The 17,788-nt window shown below is 39.1% G+C and overlaps 1 protein-coding gene across 3 annotated transcripts in view; it reads right to left on the bottom strand.

The window, feature by feature from the left end:
- Positions 1-90: 90 nt before the first annotated feature.
- Positions 91-17,788, bottom strand: part of LOC145765895 (transcription factor 7-like 2) — a 41,801-nt gene continuing 24,103 nt past the window's right edge. Inside the window, exons 4-13 of one of the 3 annotated variants that reach the window (XM_082577560.1) lie at positions 11,359-11,446; positions 10,605-10,692; positions 10,249-10,500; positions 9,757-9,934; positions 9,384-9,491; positions 7,364-7,409; positions 6,320-6,401; positions 4,125-4,203; positions 3,439-3,660; positions 91-2,876 (exon numbers count right to left, since the gene is read on the bottom strand). In XM_082577560.1, the coding sequence (XP_082433686.1) occupies positions 2,334-2,876; positions 3,439-3,660; positions 4,125-4,203; positions 6,320-6,401; positions 7,364-7,409; positions 9,384-9,491; positions 9,757-9,934; positions 10,249-10,500; positions 10,605-10,692; positions 11,359-11,446 (1,686 nt within the window). In that variant the 3' untranslated portion in view covers positions 91-2,333. Of the gene's footprint in view, positions 2,877-3,438; positions 3,661-4,124; positions 4,204-5,706; positions 5,777-6,319; positions 6,402-7,363; positions 7,410-9,383; positions 9,492-9,756; positions 9,935-10,248; positions 10,501-10,604; positions 10,693-11,358; positions 11,447-17,788 lie in introns of all 3 variants that reach the window. The other 2 variants (XM_082577561.1, XM_082577562.1) reach the window with 2 other exon arrangements.

The following is a 17,788-nucleotide window of genomic DNA, read 5'->3' as shown; positions in this document are numbered from 1 at the left end:
TTCGTACCAAATGATCACATACGGCGTTTCAAAACTAAAGTCCAATCGTGAACTGACGAAAACGTTTCGGTTAACTTTTTTGTAACACCGTGTAAAACTTTACATGCATGAGATTTTGGTGCAATGTTGGCAGTTGGCGTTTATTCACGCCTAGCTTAAAGTGAAGACATAGCATTGACGCAGAAATCGATGATTTCACTTGCTGAATTTTCGTCGAGATTTTCCTGAATGCTTTTTCTCTTGCTGCGTTACTTTAAACTTGTAAATACACGAAAGAAATGAAGGAAATTGCTTTTCGCATAAGATTAACGGTAATTGTACTTAAGAACTGCAATGACATAAAAAGAACGCAAAAAATGCAAAAAAAAAACGGGTTAGCACAGAAAGTTAGTGATTTATACAAGAGATTTTATACAAAAACAAAGACGGGATACAAGACTGGAAAAATGTTGAAGCAAACGAACTTTGAACGACTGCAAAACATATTCTCGGCTTTTAGTTACGTCTCATTGGCACGTCCACTCTTGCGTAAGAAAAACGTTTTCGTGAAAACGTCACATTTCAGCTTGAAACCTGATTTTATCCAGGTACAGAAGATATGTCTGTAAAATATACTTATTGAAAAATTACAAAAAAATTATGCAAAACTATAGATAGTGAAGGCAATGTATTAATGGAGGCACCAATGTATAAGAAAGTTGGCAATAGAAAACAAGATCTTTGACCAAAGCTTTGATACAAAAAGCCTGCTAAATGAAAAGATACCAATCATACCCAGTGGAGTAACAACAGGTTTGTTTCAACGGGTAAGAGTTGCTAAAAGGCGCCTATTAGTTAAAATTTTAACTCAATCCCTAATTTTGATGCAAAAGTGCATTCAATCGTCTTCCCACGTAGGCCTATAAAATTTAACTTACCAGGAGAGGGTGCCCCAATAGTCGCACCCCTGCCCAGAAATCAATCGTGATTGGAATTGAGCAAGTTCCCTTGCAAAAATCAACCATATTTTACATTGATTCATCGTTTGCAGACGTTAAATCAACGTAAAAACGGTTAATCTGTCTGGGATGCTGGCTGAATCAGTGTGGGGGATGGAGTGAAAATTGAGTATTCTGATTTGATTTAAACTGCAATAAATTTTATCCAAAAGACAGGATAGGTGACATTTGTGGACGTAATAATAACGTTATCACTACAAGGTATAAAAGCAGCGATAACAAACTCTAAAACAAGTTTGCTGGAAATTGACGGACAACGTGAGAAGTCCAAATTTTGGAGGCTAATTTCGTAAAAATGATGATATAACAACGCTAATTGATGTAAACATTTAAAGTTTAGCACATAATTGTGCTTTGTTAATTATTATGCATTGCTTGACGATCATCCAGCGTTGATACAATGCAAATAGTTTTTTCGTTTCTTGCGCTAGAATAAGACCTCAAAATCAAAACTACCACTAGAACGGCCAATGGGATAAATAAAACAACTTCACGTCGTAACACGATTGAAAAGACAGTAAAAAAACGTAAAAACAACGTAGATTTTCAAACTGCGTTGACTCCTGAGCAAAGAACGAAAACATTCGCCGCCATACGTCACGAGTTTCGTCAGCAAATTTAAGTTAAAAAGACTAAGCAGTAACTTTGCAGTAGTAACAGAAGTTTGCATGAAAAACAATTCTAGATCGTAAAACAACCTCTCAATTTACGTTGATCAGACGTACAATTACTGTACATCTGATTGGCTGGCGAAATCTTGCAATCAGTTGAATAACAAAGGACCCAATGTACCAAAGAAGTCGAAAGTTTTCCAAGCTAGCAAATCAATCCATCTTTACATTGATTCAACGTCCGCATACGTTAGGCTGGGGTGCAAGTTGCACTTAAGATTCAGGGAATAGACATCTCATAAAACAGAACACAAATTAAGAAAGTAATCTAGACTTGATGGGCACGATGCTAATGGTTGAAATTGAAAGAAATTCTCCTCTGACTATAATGTAGAAAAATACAACCAGTACACTCATACAAACCGCGTCTGATAAACGAAGGTTAAAAAAGTTAAATCTTATAAAATCTGTCGAGTAGGCACAATTGGAAGGGGTTGGCACAATTACTCTTCTGTTGGCACAGATCACTTTTTAGTGCGAATCAGTGGCGAGAACAACGCGATACGAGGCTGGACTTAGCCTTGCGTCAAATCCACGAGTAAAGGCGAAAGCTGGTATGCTGCGGCTTTCAGCTAAGACATTCACATTCGGCTTGAAGAAACAGCGACACTTAGGCTTTAGGGGGGGGGGGACTGTTGCACTATCTGCGGGGGCATCACTCGGATCAAGATTTTCCCTCAAGAGCCGAGCTTGGTCGTCTAGTAGCACTTGAACCCGGATGACCACCGGGGGCCACTGAAGCCCCAGGCCCACTCAACCCCATACTCATCGGAGACGTGAGGCCCTTGAAACCCGAAAAACTCATAAAACTTCCGATGGGTGAAGTAGGTAGATTGGCAGCAAGGTAAGAAAACTGATGGGGTAAAAGAGGGTTGGAATGGGGGGAATTTAAGCCCATAGCGGCAGGAGAGAGCAAGGGTGAATTAAACATAGTTTGTCTGTTGCTTGAATTGTTCAACGGGGACTCGGGATGAGACGAATTCGACCTTCGGTTTCGACCATCGGGTCCAGTTTTGCTCGCTGCGGGAAAACCGTTCAAATTTCCCGCGGGAGGACGGAAACTTTCCGAGCTCTTCGGCAAGGAATGGTTTTGAGAGTCATTCGTACGTGGAGATTTCTTGTTGCTGATGGTCGAATGAGCACTGCTGCTGGAAGCTTCGTTTGATGAGGAATTGAAACTTGACGTCGGAGGATGATACATGTTATCCTGAAAAGCAAAAGAGATAAAGAAGAGAACGAAAAATGATAAACATGATAAAAAAAGTGCTCAATGAAGACACCAGACTTTCTTAGACAACAATTTCGTTCAACAGCCGAGGAAGTTTTCATACCAGGCAATAAAAAAACATACGTTATAATAATAACGTCAGTGAGTTTTCATGTTGCGCTGCATCCACCGCAGGTATACGTTGCTCTCAGCTCATTACAAAGCAGACAGTGTCAGCGCAGCATCATTTATCACATATTCAACATCATTTTTACCCAGTCTTCGGTGTGAGCCGACAGGGTATCGACCCGATGCCTACCAATTGAGAGAACGCCAATAATAATCCACCGAGCCAGTTATTGTAGATCATACAAAGAATAATAATCAGCGATGAAACTTACAAGTGGAAAACATATGAGTAGACACTAGGTCAATTGTCATTGCGATGGTGAAAACGGCAGCATGCGGTACGCGACCAATCAAATTTACTTCAAACAATTAGTTAGTCTGCTACGGTATGCTTGTGTTAAATAGGATACTAATAGAAAAACACCCAACTCACCGCATTCTTATCATTAGAGCAAGGAACATTCGGATCGTGAGGCAAGGGGGGAGATTTTTCTTGCTTAATTTGATCTGTGACCATCGGTTGGCCGGGGGAGAGCCGCTCAGAAGCTTGAGAGGGCCTCGACTGGTCGCTGCTGGTGCCAGTTGCGGAAGTCGATGACTGGGGGAGAGCGGACTGACTACCAGAGTCAAAGCTGTAAGGCCCCTCGGGAGATTCCTGAAGAATTGACAAAGCTCAACGATTAGTTTACGTTAGATGATGACGCCTTTTATCTTTTAAAACAGTTTCCACATCTTGAGCAACAATAAGTTGAAATACCATGATTTTAATGACTTAAAACACAACAAACGGAAGTATAATACCGTATTTATTCGAGTATTAAGTCGCAGTCCTAACCCAGGCGTGACAAGTGATATAAATTTACAAGTCGGGCTTTGAAATTATTCGTGTCTAGAGTACATCACACCCCGACATGTACATCTCACTTACAGTGTAACTCACTTTGGTGAGTACACACTTGCTACAAAATTCTGCGTCTTATACTCGATTAAACAGGGTAGTACAGACCATTGCAATCAAATTACAGTACAATGAAAAACGTAAACAAGGATCAACTCAATAAAACTGCCCTGTAAGAACAAATGTTGAAAACCCCTAACTTTACATGGCTGGTTGCTAACCTGGTAAGGGCCAATGGAAGCATCTGAATCATCGGAATCATCTCCATCATGTTGATATCTTATGCACTTCTTCTTTCTCCTGTGTACAAAGTAAAGATTAGACGAAATCAATTAAAAAGTATTTGGCATACAATGATTCAACGTTTTAAAACATCTAAATACCAATGTTCGATTGATTGGTGTTAAACAATTTTTTGAAGCTCATTTCAGCATGCAGAGAATCGGAATTGAGCAGCGGAAGAAATATCCACAAAAAATGGTCAAATCTTGTTGTAGGCGATTTTTTTGAATGATTGTTGGACAATGGACATCGCATCAAACTAATTTTGTGTCGTCCAACCAGCTAACGTTTTGGCATAACTGGTGAAATTAAGCTAACAAACTGTTGCATTTTCTTAACGTATGATGAAGTATGGCAACATAGAGATACGGCATTCTGCAGAACTTTCAAGAATTTGCCAACTTTTGGTGACTGTCCGAATGAATTTGTTTAAAAATTATATTTTAACATCTTTTTGCTGTCTTTCCCAGGTGACACAAAGGGTTTTAATTAACATCATTAGACGTTGAAAAACAAAGAGAAAGATTCAAAAAATTTCAGTGTGACGTTGAACGCTTTTTAACTGTCTGATTGGTGCGGTTTTCACTTTTCAACACACTTTTTCTACTGCTTCCCCCCAAAGCAACAAAAAGCTATCATTACGAGTCAGAAAAAAGTAAAATAATCAGTCAATTTCAGTCAGACATTAGCAGCAGTGTTAATCAAAATGTGTAAAAAGTGAAAAATCAGGCCGCATCTCCAGGTAGCCATGGGTAAAGTAAACACAATGTAAGGTAAATAATTATCAAGGCAAATAATTATCCAAATGATATTCAGTAGTGCTTTGCAAACTACGTGTGAAAGCCGTTTAGCTGTTGCACATGAAAACGACTAAGCTCAATATTGAAGGCTTATTGGAAATCTAAGCCGGAAAAGCAAAAGCAAAATCACATAATCCAGTAAACGTCATTTAAACACACTGATTTCGAATAGGCAAATATCACAAGCCGTAAAAATACACCACACGCATAAGCAAATTGGATCAGTTTGGCAACACTGCAAACGCACACAAACAAAACCAACTAGTCCAGGTACAACTACAATTTTTCAATACTTTGCATCTGCTTGGTATTGGGCAACGGCAGACAGATGGAAAATAGTTTATTTTTAACTAAAAATTGAGTGACATATGAACACCGTGCAAATTAAAACAGCAACTGTCACATAAGCTACGAAAGTTGGCAATTACATAAAATGATATTATCATTGGCTAAACAAATTATGTTTAGATTGGAATGATGAAAAACACTCGGATTTCAGGCAATGCTTTATTTTGAACTCACCAGCATTTTCTAGGCAAACAAAGCGATTTAATTCGCTTCACACCTTAATCTCACACTCAGCTACTAATTTCAAGCAACTACTCAAAATTAATTGATCGATTGCACACGGCACGTCTAGCCCGCCCCCTGATGTCCAGGGCCCAGTGAGGTTGGTGAGATGCCGGAGAGGGGGGAGCGGGGGGTACGAAACAAAATCTACCTGCATGGTGCGCACCATAATTGTTGCTGCTCAAGTCCGAACACGGCGCGGCACTTCTTCGGGTTCTGGGCTGTTTCCATGGTAATAAGAACGTGCGTGAAGTGACGAACATGCGTGAGATGCGTGGATCCGAGGGATGTGAGAAAGCAGCGGCAAAGAAAATAAAACAAGTCGTTGGTTAGTTGGATGACATGAAACGTCTAATTCTTGCAAGTGCCGAAAACGCATGCCAACACTCTACAACGACCAACGCTTCACAAGCCCAATTGGAACTTGATCAAAACGAAAGCATATTTGAATGTGACTAATGCATTGAAGCCATGGGCTCTATCCAGTTTTAGAATTCGGGGGGGGGGGGTGATTTTAGACAGTGGGCTAAAATCGTCTTAGTCATTCCAAACCACTTCAATAAGTGGGGGGTTGATCACCTTTTCACCCCACCTTGGATACAGCCCATGATTGAAGCCCACAAGTCCAAAGTTGTAAATGGTGATGTTTCAACTATGAAAGAAAGTGGATTTTGATGGTTTTCAGGGTGTCCCAGTTCGTTTTTCATGCTGCGCATGTATGCAGGCACTGCGCATGCGCCAAGTGGGTCACGTGATATGTATACCTTGGCGCGAGATCGTAGGATTGGCGATGAAAGTGCGGCTGCTGGAAAGCTGTGGTCGAAATGCGGCCATAGTAGCTGGCAGCTGAAAGAGAAAGAAAGAAACAAGGAAGAGGAAAGGGAAATAATGGTGAGAGGAAAATGAGTTAATTTTACAGACGAAGCAAAAAAACAAAAATAAACATAGATTTAGATACAACATTGATAGAATATTAACTCAAGGCTTATAAATCGTCGTTACAATTCAATCTAATCACAGTCGAATTGGAAACTATCAGCTTAAAGTCGAGATTAAATCGAAGAAACTAAACCCTGGCACTTAAACAAAGCGAGCCCTAGCGGTGTATGTTTATCACCAAAAAAAACAGAGCGGCGACTTGCGGTCAGAGATAGTTAGTATCATTAATAAATTATACATAAATTTCACCATGTAACAGCTGATTTAACGAAAAATATCTCGAAATAAGAGGCTTATTGGGTACTTGCTTACGCGACAAACAAGATTTTTCAGAAATTTTCATAAAAAATTTAAAATCTTGTTACCCCTAGGCTAAATTGTTCAACCTGTCTTAATTGGAGACAAGAAGTACGCGAGAGAGGCCAAAATAAACACTTCATTCGCACTAATTAGCCAGATATTTGCAACGTGTAGAAAATAACATACACAAACATAGGGTCGCAAGCATTAAATGCTAAATTGGTCTTAAAAAATTTCAAAAAATCAAACTTTCTACTGGCATTTCTTTCCAGATTTAGCAAAGCGATCTGGCATTTCAAGCCAACATTTCCCATCCAGCAGCTCTTATTTGCAAAAGAAACTGCTTTAACTAAAATAGAGGAAATTAACTTTTGCAAACTGGGTGGTTAAACCTTTGCATGTAATTTGATTTTTTGTATTTGTTAATAAAACTCCTGATATAGTTTTTATAAAATGCAGCTTAACCAAGTTCTAGCGCTGAAGTAGCAGGATGTAAAGATGGCCAGGAATTTGCAACAGCAACAAAAACACGCATAACGTTTATGTTGTTGTGAGTTATTTTTTCTTACCTGTACAGTCTTGTGTCTTCTCTTTTTTCCGCTTTTTCCGTTTTCCCTGCAGGGGATAAAAGCACGGATTGATAATTTTATCAGAACCCAACGTTGGATGAAATTAAACCAATGACAGAATGACTAACTTTGCTAAACAGGAATTAAAAGGAAACGTAATCAAATAAAACATGAATCACTGATCGACACAAACGAAGCTAAAATCTATAGCAAGTTGAGACTGAGAAGTTAAGCTGTGTGGCTCAGAACAAAACAATGGATGAATTGAAAAAAAAAAAACGAGCTTCTCTATGCTCGCATCAAATTAAAATGTCGAGACGACGAGATTTCATCATAAAAAGCAACAAGGACAGTTCATCAATTTTACTTTTCTGCACTTAGTTCCAAGCAATTTGTATATAAAAAAAGAAAGAGTAATTTGTTTGCATATCATCAAGATTTGAGCGACGATCACAGCGTTAACGAAAAAAAGAAAATCTATTTAAACATTCACTGAGAAAACTATACTTGTGTGGCGAAACCGATAAAGAGTTGAATTCATGCATTCACCGAGATGCGTTATTTCACGACATACTTTTGAAGTTTGGGCTGCTCAAACATTGGGCAGGCTGCTGTGCGTTGTTGCAGACTAGCAGAAATTCCTGCTTTTACCTCGTTTCAACGACGTTTTGCAACATTTACCAGCCGAATAATGAAAACAAGTTATGTTACGATATGGTTTGAAAATGGCGGAATTTTCCTTCACGGTCAAGATAAATATTGTACACAATGCCACTGATTGGGCGACTTACATTAACGATTAACGCAACAAAAAATAGAAAATTGTAAAGAAAAAACTGAACAACTATGACAACGTAGCAGGCTATGCATCACAACTAAAACTTCTTCGTAAAAAAAACGCCGATTGTGTTAAAAAAATCAAGATAAACTTATTTTGTGCACAAACTAAGCACAAGTTATCCCGTTTGAAGAATCCTAGGCTAACATTTCCCACAATATTGGAGTTGCTTTCTTCAACAACTTTGACACGAAGAAGATATTAACACCTTGGTTGCATTGATTAACTAATATTTGCTTCTCTCATGACTTGGCAGGGTGTCCAGTTAGCGATAACATGTACCAGCAAATCAGTTATTTTCATATTGATCCAACGTTCGCTGGCAGGTGAATCAACGTAACAAAGGATTGCTTTTTCTGGATGGAATATCATTAGGGCTGAAGGAGAATATTAACTTCCACAAAGCACTGTTTGTGTTGCTGAAACATCAAACGACGTTTTGCGAACGTTGCTTACAGGTTTTTTTTACTGTTTTGAACTGCCTTGTCCGACGACCGTGTGTCGATTGAAATTCAATTTATATATTTCTCATCTCGCCGACTAAAAGTCCAATCTTTGATTCTTTACTTTCAATTGTCGTCAAAAAATACGTTTGCACTCTCACAACGGTAATATGAATAGTATAAACGGGAAACGCGCCTTCAAAGAAAATTTCCCTGCGCTTGGCAGAAGATATAATAAAAATGTAAAGCGAAAGAAAAAATAAGAGCTGAAACGTTTTCAACACAACCAGGCATTACGTAGCTTCAAAGTAAATTTTAAGTAAAACTGATTCAAATAACAGAGCAATACATTTATCGGTGTGGGCGGCCAATGATTGCACGAATCGAGCAGAAAGCTTTGAGCTACTGGCTTGCTGCGACTAACCACAGAGCTCAGTCTTACTCCTCGGAATTAGTTCATGGTCGCTTCTCGAGTCAACCAAAAACACGAAAACATCGTTATGTTTACATCACTTCGACGCTGTGCGACGTAAACCAATGTTGGTATGATTTTTGACTTTCGTAGCTCGATTTTGATTCATTCAGAAAAAGCGTGCTTTCAGAGTCGGGGGTCGTATATTGAAATCAGATAAGAAAGAAGGCGACCATCATCTCCAGCGGAGAGGAAATTGCGCTATTGTGATGTCAGCACGAAATGGATGACGCAATGCAACAATAAAGACAACAGCAGCATTCTCACATAATTGTCTCTTGCGCTCCAGCCAGGAAACATCTGCATGTGCAGTTGCCGTTCCTTCCTTGCCATCTCGTAGTACTTCTGTTGCTCGTCTCTATTAAGACTGTGCCACTGAAAAAAGGGGAAAGCTTGTTCAGTCTTTTTGGCTAAAACTTATTCCCGGACAGTAAAATCCGACATTTTACATTGATTCTACGTCTGCAGACGATTTTGGCGGAAGCTGAACAAAACTACCCAGCTAGAAATATGGTGATGTTGAAACAACGTGAAAATGACAGCTTCAGCTCACTCAGCATGAATTGCACAAAAAATGACCAAACAACGAAACAGAAACGTGTATTTTTGCGTTGATTCTATGTCTAAGATCGACATTTACCTTTCTACCGAGGATTTGATTGATTGCGGCGCTTTCCTTCAAAGTGCATTCGGCAACCACCTGAGCCCTCTGCTCCTTCATGTAGATCATAAAGGCGTTCAGTGGCTTCTTGACGTAAGGTCTGTTCGGCTTGTCGCCCTTCGTCCGTTTTGGAGGAGCTGATTCAGGATTAGATGTCCTGGATAAAGAGGTTTCATTTTTAAAAAGCAAACTGGAGGTTGTGGCTCTCAGCCTGTAAACTCCCGCCCCTCTATGTTTAAAGGATCCAGGAAGGATTTTGTTCAAGATATGGTTTCAAAATGCAGCCACGGGGTTAAGATTAATAATACCACAAAAAATATGTATTTCAAAAGCTATTGTTTGCCGATCCAATTCCGAGGATGCCACAATGGCTCCAAACTCATAAAATCCTGTCAAACTATGTTTAAAGGATGTAACTTCAATGTAAAACCACAAATTAATTGAAATGTTTTATGTAAAATGTGCACCAACTTTTTATCGCTCATTGCTTTTCCGCCTCCATTTGTTTGGCCATTCATCATGTGGCCAGGAAGAGGAAGACTTCCAGGATGTAGCATATTCGGATGGAGTCCACCAGAGTGGGGATGAGGAGGAACAAGAGGAAAAGGTGACACGCTCCCCATGGCTCCGGAAGTAGATGAGAAATTATGAAACGGATAAGGATAACGCAACATTCCGGCCATTGCGCTGGCCGTACAAAGAGGATATAAAGGTCCGGGAGACCTGAAAAATGGAAGAACAAAGAATCCGTGAAAACATTTTCACTCTTGGAGTTGTTGACGTTGTCACTTCAGCGCAAAATGATAATAGACTAAAAAATAACTTACCAAGGGACTAATGGATTAGGGACTTGTCCTAATTGTCCGGGAAGGGGATACATTTGTGGGATATCGGGTTGAGGGGGTCTTGGTGGACCTAAAAGATCATATTTTTATATGCAAGTGATGCTGCAACGTAGTTCACATATAAACAGACAACAAAGCAATTAACCTCTCTCTCAAGCAGCAAAATCCGCCATTTTTACATTGATTCACTGTCTGCATATGTTGAATTGTAAAAACGACGAATTTTGCTGTATGGGATGTTTATGTGTTATACGCATGGATATTTTTTTAATGCATCATAAATCCTATTTAATCCGCCAAAACTTTAGATTATGATTTACCGCCAGAAGATACGGCAAATGGTAGAGTATTCAAATAGAGTAGTATATGAAATAAGATTTTGCATCGAAAAAAAACTTACAGGCAAGAAAATGTCATTATCTATTGCTTGGCACATTTGGCCGATTTCTATAAAAAATGTTAAACAAATAGAGTTTGCAAATGTTCGAAGACCTTCAAATTAAAAACTGAACTTGAAATCCCTAGAAATAAGAAAAAAAGTTATGTTTACAGTTTTGACTTGGAAACAATCTTTTTTCTTTTCGGTAGAAGCAAAATTCACAACACTTTTTATTCAACAATTCTCATGAAATTTTTTTCTTAAACGAAAACGATGAAACGTGACTTTGCATTTTTGTAACGTCAGAAATCCTAAGCTTCAAAGAACTGTCAAATGAATACAAATATAAAGTCAGACCTTGTTTTCCATCGAGATCAATGGGTGAAGAGGCCCCACGAAAAAGTCCCATGTAAGGACCCATGTACGGAGGGTAGGACACTTGTGACTGTAACAAAAAAACATGAAAGAATTAGCTTTCGCCTTATTGTTTGCACAGCAATATCGCAAAGAAATTAGTTATGCGTTCTAGGCACAAAATGCCAATCCTGATAACAGGAACCGTCAGGAACTCAAATTAAGGAACAGGTGATAGAATAGCGTTGAACGTCGTTCATTCAATGTTAAAAAGATGTACAGCCACAAAAAAGTACAAAAAAGGCGTGTGTTCGCTTTCAACAAAGACAGGCTGAAGCTGAATTATTCTGTGAAGGAAAGCGACTTTTGAAAACAAATTTGCGGTGGGGAAAGAAGGCCAGACACCTGGCAAACATTAATAAGCGTTCATTCTCCATTTCAGGCTGTCGGAAGTGTGTATATCAACTTTGGCTTTGCTTGACTGCGTAGCAGAAACAACACAATCCCAGGGAAGACAAAAATGTGCTATCTGAGAAAGACCACAAGACTTTATGCTACCACCCCTGAAAACCTTGAAAGTTTGTTGTGGAGTTGTTGAAATATTGATAACAAGCCTACTAACATTGTCAGACGTTGAAATGATAGAAAAATGACAACTTCACGAGCTTGGCAATGGCCATGTGACAGTGAAAGGCAGCACACTTTAATTGCCAATAGATAACAGACACGCTTTAGTAATATTAGATTCTTTTGCACGCTTAACATAGATACCCGCCATTTATGGGATATAGAGCATGACCACAATTAATGTCGGTGAGATGCGAAAGGTCTGCTCTACATTACCAAAGTCCCTACTGGTTTATCATAACAATATCATCCGTTGTAATATATGATCAAAATAACTTCTGTTAGAACCAATCACAAAATTTGTGGTGGCATTTTTTTGGAATATCGAACGGCAATTGTCTCATACTTTACGTTAATGTTACGCTAAAAGCCGTCACGCAACGACGTAAAAAGGTTGTAATTACTTGATTTTCGTCACCACACCCAACACGTATATCAACACGAAGATGCGTTTTAATCCTTTCTGTTTCCTGTCAGCGATGCTATTTTATTATTCAAGAAATCAGGCAATCTTTCAGGGTGTTGACAAGCGCTGATAATGTTGTGTGCGGGAAGTTTTCGAACGATTGAATGGATATTAATTGTTTGAGTAGGATCATAACCGTCGGAAAAGACAAACATCGCACCAAGGTGATTAATTACGCTAACACAGTCAAGCGTTGCTTTTGTTTGGCTGAAAATCCAATCTGATCAAGCTCTTCTTGCTCAAAAATCCTGATGTGGCATATCAGGAAGCTATCTGCCTAGCGCAGACCGTTTCATGGCATTTTTCTCGCAAATCAATCAAGTGTTGTAGCTATGTCTAATTGTCTATGATCTGGTAAACTACATAGCTAGCAAAGCTTAACAACTAGAAAAAGTGGTAATGTTTTGTCAAAAACAGCAACTTTTGCTGGCTAGTTAAGCTTTAAACTGAAACCTGAAAGCAGTAAATGGATCTGCTTATCTCATCGTAAAACTTCTCCAACCAAATAGTCTGATCTAGCGCTCTCTGCATCTCTCTATGTCTCAAGACGTCGTGCAAACTGGCTGTGTAGTCGCATGCTGCATCATCAACCTCAAGGCTTTCACAAACGAACAGACGGTCCTTCTCGTGGGCTGAAAGCACTTGCAATTCTGCCATGAAACGATGCAGTGATGGAAGGTTGACTGCCTGAAATTAGAAACAAGATTTGAGAGTTGCTTGCACAAACAAAATTCCGACAACAGAATATGTGCAGAGGAACACGTGTAGTTTATTGCAAGACAGTTGTGAATATACACGAAGGACCCCGTTGGGTGAATGGAATTAAAATATGCAGCTGATTATTTTTATTTCCATTCATCACACTTCTTCGTTAATTTTACGAAATATTATCATACATGTTTGTGGCACTCTGCCCAACCAATCAGAGAAGCTCATTCTATCTCTATCTATTCTATACAATTATAATACTACAGTGACATTAAACTTCACAAACTGGAAAATAAATTTTCCTTGCAACGTTTGCTGTGAAAAATGTATTTTGTATTTACTATAAGAAACAAGGAGGGGGAATAAAGGAATTGCCCCCACCCCGGCCTTTTCTTGCAGAAAAGCTCATAGCTTGGACAAAAGATAAGCTTCCTTGTTTTAGTTTCCGACTCCATTCAAGGCTTCTACCACTGGACGTAAATCTGGATATGCTAAAAAACTGAAAATCTGAAATCTGATGATGGTTTCAAAGTCGTTGCTTGAAAGGCTGTGAACTGGGAACAAAAGATACTAGATTTCAATTCCGCAAGGGATCGACCCAACGCCAGAAACGACCAAAACTGCTTTCCACTCCACAGCCGTGACTTACTGAACAAATAGCATAACCTCATGACCTGTTGTAATTCTGTTGCTTATCTGCATGCAAAAACAATGACAACAGAAGTAGACCTAGACAGAAAAATTGTCTGAATACGTTTAAATAAATGTAGATTTGTAGAATCAATCAATGAATCAATGTCAATGTAAAAATGACAGATTTTGCTGTCTGGGGACATGATAAACATTGCCACAACCGACTAACCAAACCTACCTAACCCAAACAGCAAGCGTTTCGCATTGTTACGTCACATGACGCAACATTACTGGACGGCCAGCAAAACTTTGCATCGTCCTCAATTTTGTGACATCATCGAATTCTAATGCAAGTCATCAGAATAGCCAATGACCAAGCTGTTCAGTCTAAAACTGCTCACTCCTCAACCAACTTGCAAAACAACTGGGCTACATCAAGTTGCTGAATAATGAAATTTTTCTTTTTTCAAACAAAATTTTAACTGATCAGAACTAGAGCTGCCTGTTATGGAAAATATCATCTGTTTTTAAGCACACCGTAACGGAAAAGCACTGATATGATAGAGAACTTTATTACTTGGCAAAGTAGTCACTGGATGGGGTTAATGAGACCGTATTAATTCCACTAAGGCTGTGGGAAAACTCACTACGGTACCTGAATTGCAAAAACCAAAAACACAAAAAGGTTTGTAACATGTTCACATGAAAGTAGAACGATAAATTAAAAATGAGACGTTGATGTGAAGTCACGAGATGTTTGCTAAATGTGAAAAGACATTATTTTGAGAGCTGAGCTCTCTGTAAAGTGTTGTTTATTCAGTCGGCGTTAGGAAGGCTCAGATGGAGAAAGTAACGAGTGGTTGCCCTTTGCAAGTGGCCATCATGAGACTCAATTAAATAATTACGTGGCAATGCTGAAGAGTGTACTTTGGCAATAGATCAGTCCGTATTAGAAGCCGGACAGTAAATCAGACCATTTTCATATGGATTCAACGTGTGCAGACTGCAGACGTTAAATTAATGTAAAAGACCGATTTTCTGATTAAGAATCAGTCCCAATTTAGCTTGAAACAAATACGCCAGGACAAGTAGTTTCATTAGGCATTGAACATTTGAACAACTTACTTTCGAAAGTTGAAAGATTTTCAATCAAGTTAAGGCAATCGGCTAAAGATACGATCACAAATCACAGTACAGCAAGCAAAAGACTTAATGTTTTCTTACATTGATACAACGTTCAAGAAAGAAACGTTGCCCTTTTTATGCTAATCCGTTGAAAACGTTGAAAGATGTAAGCAACAAACTTACGCAAATGCAAGAAAAACGTCGTGTTCGCTTACGTTAGCGCAACGTCCACATGACAGCTTAGATGTAACAAAAATGCAACGTAAATAAGTTGTTGAACCAATACATTCTTTGGGTGGTAACGGGTGAGTTCAAATTTCCGACAAATTGAAAGACAGTCCCTTAAACTCTTCTCAATCACAGCTTGGGCAAAGGTTAAAGGTTTCGGCCTGCGATGCCACTTATTCTTGAAAACTTACCGAGCCATGCATTGTAGTTGTCAGCTGGGCTATTGGTAAAGTGTTTATCACAGCGCGTATGAAACGAACGCGTGTCTTTTGTAAACCATTCCCTAGATGCCTCAAGTTGGCAGACAAAAGTTCCTCTTTTTTTAAATAGATTCAACGTCGTCGGAGGAACTTTTGCCAGCCCAGGTCACCGGAAACCCCAAAATGGCAGCTAGGTAAGATATTTTACGCTCGATCGCACAAACAACAAGTTAGTTAACCAACGTTTTCGCTTCAACAAACGTCATTGAAAATATTGTGTTTGGTAAGTTAACGCCTTGATGTTATTCAAACGTTTGTTGACGCCAATGTGCTGTAAAAATGTCTTGACATTTCAACAAAGAGTGAAAATCCAATTGACGTGCTTTAACCAGTGGAAGAAAAAAGTCGGTTAAAAAGCGAGAAATATTTAAGTCTTTTCGAAGATGACACTGGCAGCTTTGAAGCGTAGCCTACTAGCGTTCGGCGAAGACGCGCGAATTAACACAAGTTGTGTCAATAAGGTGACACCAACCAAAGCTGCCAAACATCAACACAAACTAATAGATGACATTTCCTGATGTCAACCATGGGCTGATGCATTGCACCGCCCCATTCTGCAAAAATTGCTATTTTCAACGTTTGGAGACGTTGAAATGATGCAAAAATGGCAACTTTTGCAAGATGGCGTATATAGAGCGACAATGGCTTTTTCCAGGCTTTTGCATTTTCACTTAATCAGCAAATCGTTATTTCCCGTGCTTCGTGCCAGCACTCTTGAAGCGAGACAAAGCCCTAATAAAAAACGATTCGTCAATCAAATAAATTGATGATAAGCTCCAATTACAAGAATATTTGGGAGCAAATCAAAGTCACCACCAAGTTCTATGTGTCATTTGAAGGTGAAAGAGCAAAAAGTTAACGTTTTCTTCTATTTTGATCTAAGTTCATCAAGCGGGTACAAGATTTGATAACAAAAACAAAGCGGTGGCAACTGCTTATCGCCGCTTTTATACTGAATTTGAGTTTATTTTTAAAATTTATTAAACCTTTCAATAGGTAGATAATTTTTTTATGGACAGGACGACTGATAAATATTGCAAGTAAAAGGTTTGGATTCTACTGTATCATAATAATGTGCAAAGGAAAGAAAACCTCCTTAACACCATTCAAACCCAATTTACAAATATCGTCAACCGGCCACAGCAACTTTTCTGCAGCACTTATTACCAGACAAACCAAAGCAAGTATCACCAACACGATCAAGATACCGTTGATTGTAAATGAAAGAATTTCCATGAAATTGTCACCTTTCTGTTATGCAAATGGGGTGAGTATCGCATGTGTTAAACGTGGGGTGAGTTCGATTCCTTACAAACGTTTTTTTATACACGTGGCAACCCTTGTTCCTGAGAGTCACACCAGCGCGGTTGCACTCAGTCGAACGTGGTGGCTACTCCATTTTACTAGATAGACAACATTTTTTAGACACATCCACTTTTGCCACAACGATCGCCACCGTTTAAGAAAACGTGTCATAAATGCATACGAAATGACTTCATTTTCTCGTCGCATAAACCGACGACTCTGCATTTAAAATTCCAATCCCGCCTCCGTAACATTTGTTGAAATAATTTTCTGGCTACACATCAAACACAAACGCCGACACATAGATGTCACTCTTTCTGGAGGCAATATAAAAATGCTCACAAATTGTATTATTGTTAGGTTTGGCAGTAACCGGCCAGTCCTATCCCTTGGTGAATCAAACTCGTCGATAAAAGTGATTAGAACACATGTCGAGTGACACAATTTGATATTTCATAGCGATAGATTCGCCCGATAAAACGAAAACGGAAATCAAGCTCAGGTTGTGACCTGCACTGACGAGGTAATTGCAGTTTGAACCGGTTTTCAAGTTGGAGTAATGGTCTACATTGGCTTAAATCGGATCCAAAGCCAAATTGTAGATAAGTTAGCTGCTATGGTCCTAAAACAAACTCAATAAATTCAGTCAGATCAGCAGAACGACAAACGAGGGACAATAGCTTTGACAATTGAACAACCTCTTTAAGAAAACGAGACCCTAGCCCAAGTCTTGACATCAGTTTGACTTCAGCTGAACGTCAAGATAACAAAAAAAAGAAAGAATTTGTACGTGAAGACGTCGCATGCTGTCACCAAGGCTGATAATCTGGTGAAGAATTTTATTTCTATGAGCAGAAGATTAGATCTACTTAATCGGCGGCAATAGCGCGTGATTTCAGTGAAACCACTCCGCTGGCAGCGTAGGTCCATTTCAATGCGTTCGATACGTTTGCAGGCGTTGAATCAACGTAAAATGGATCGATTTTGTGATGTGGTTTGTTCGTGATCGCATGACAGCGCTTGGAACACAAACTGTGAAACGGGGAATTGTAACAATCGAGTGGCCTATTTCAACGCATCG

This window comes from Aplidium turbinatum, chromosome 3, assembly GCF_918807975.1.
Source record: "Aplidium turbinatum chromosome 3, kaAplTurb1.1, whole genome shotgun sequence".
NCBI lineage: Eukaryota > Metazoa > Chordata > Ascidiacea > Aplousobranchia > Polyclinidae > Aplidium > Aplidium turbinatum.
This window is presented reverse-complemented; position numbering and strand designations above follow the sequence as displayed.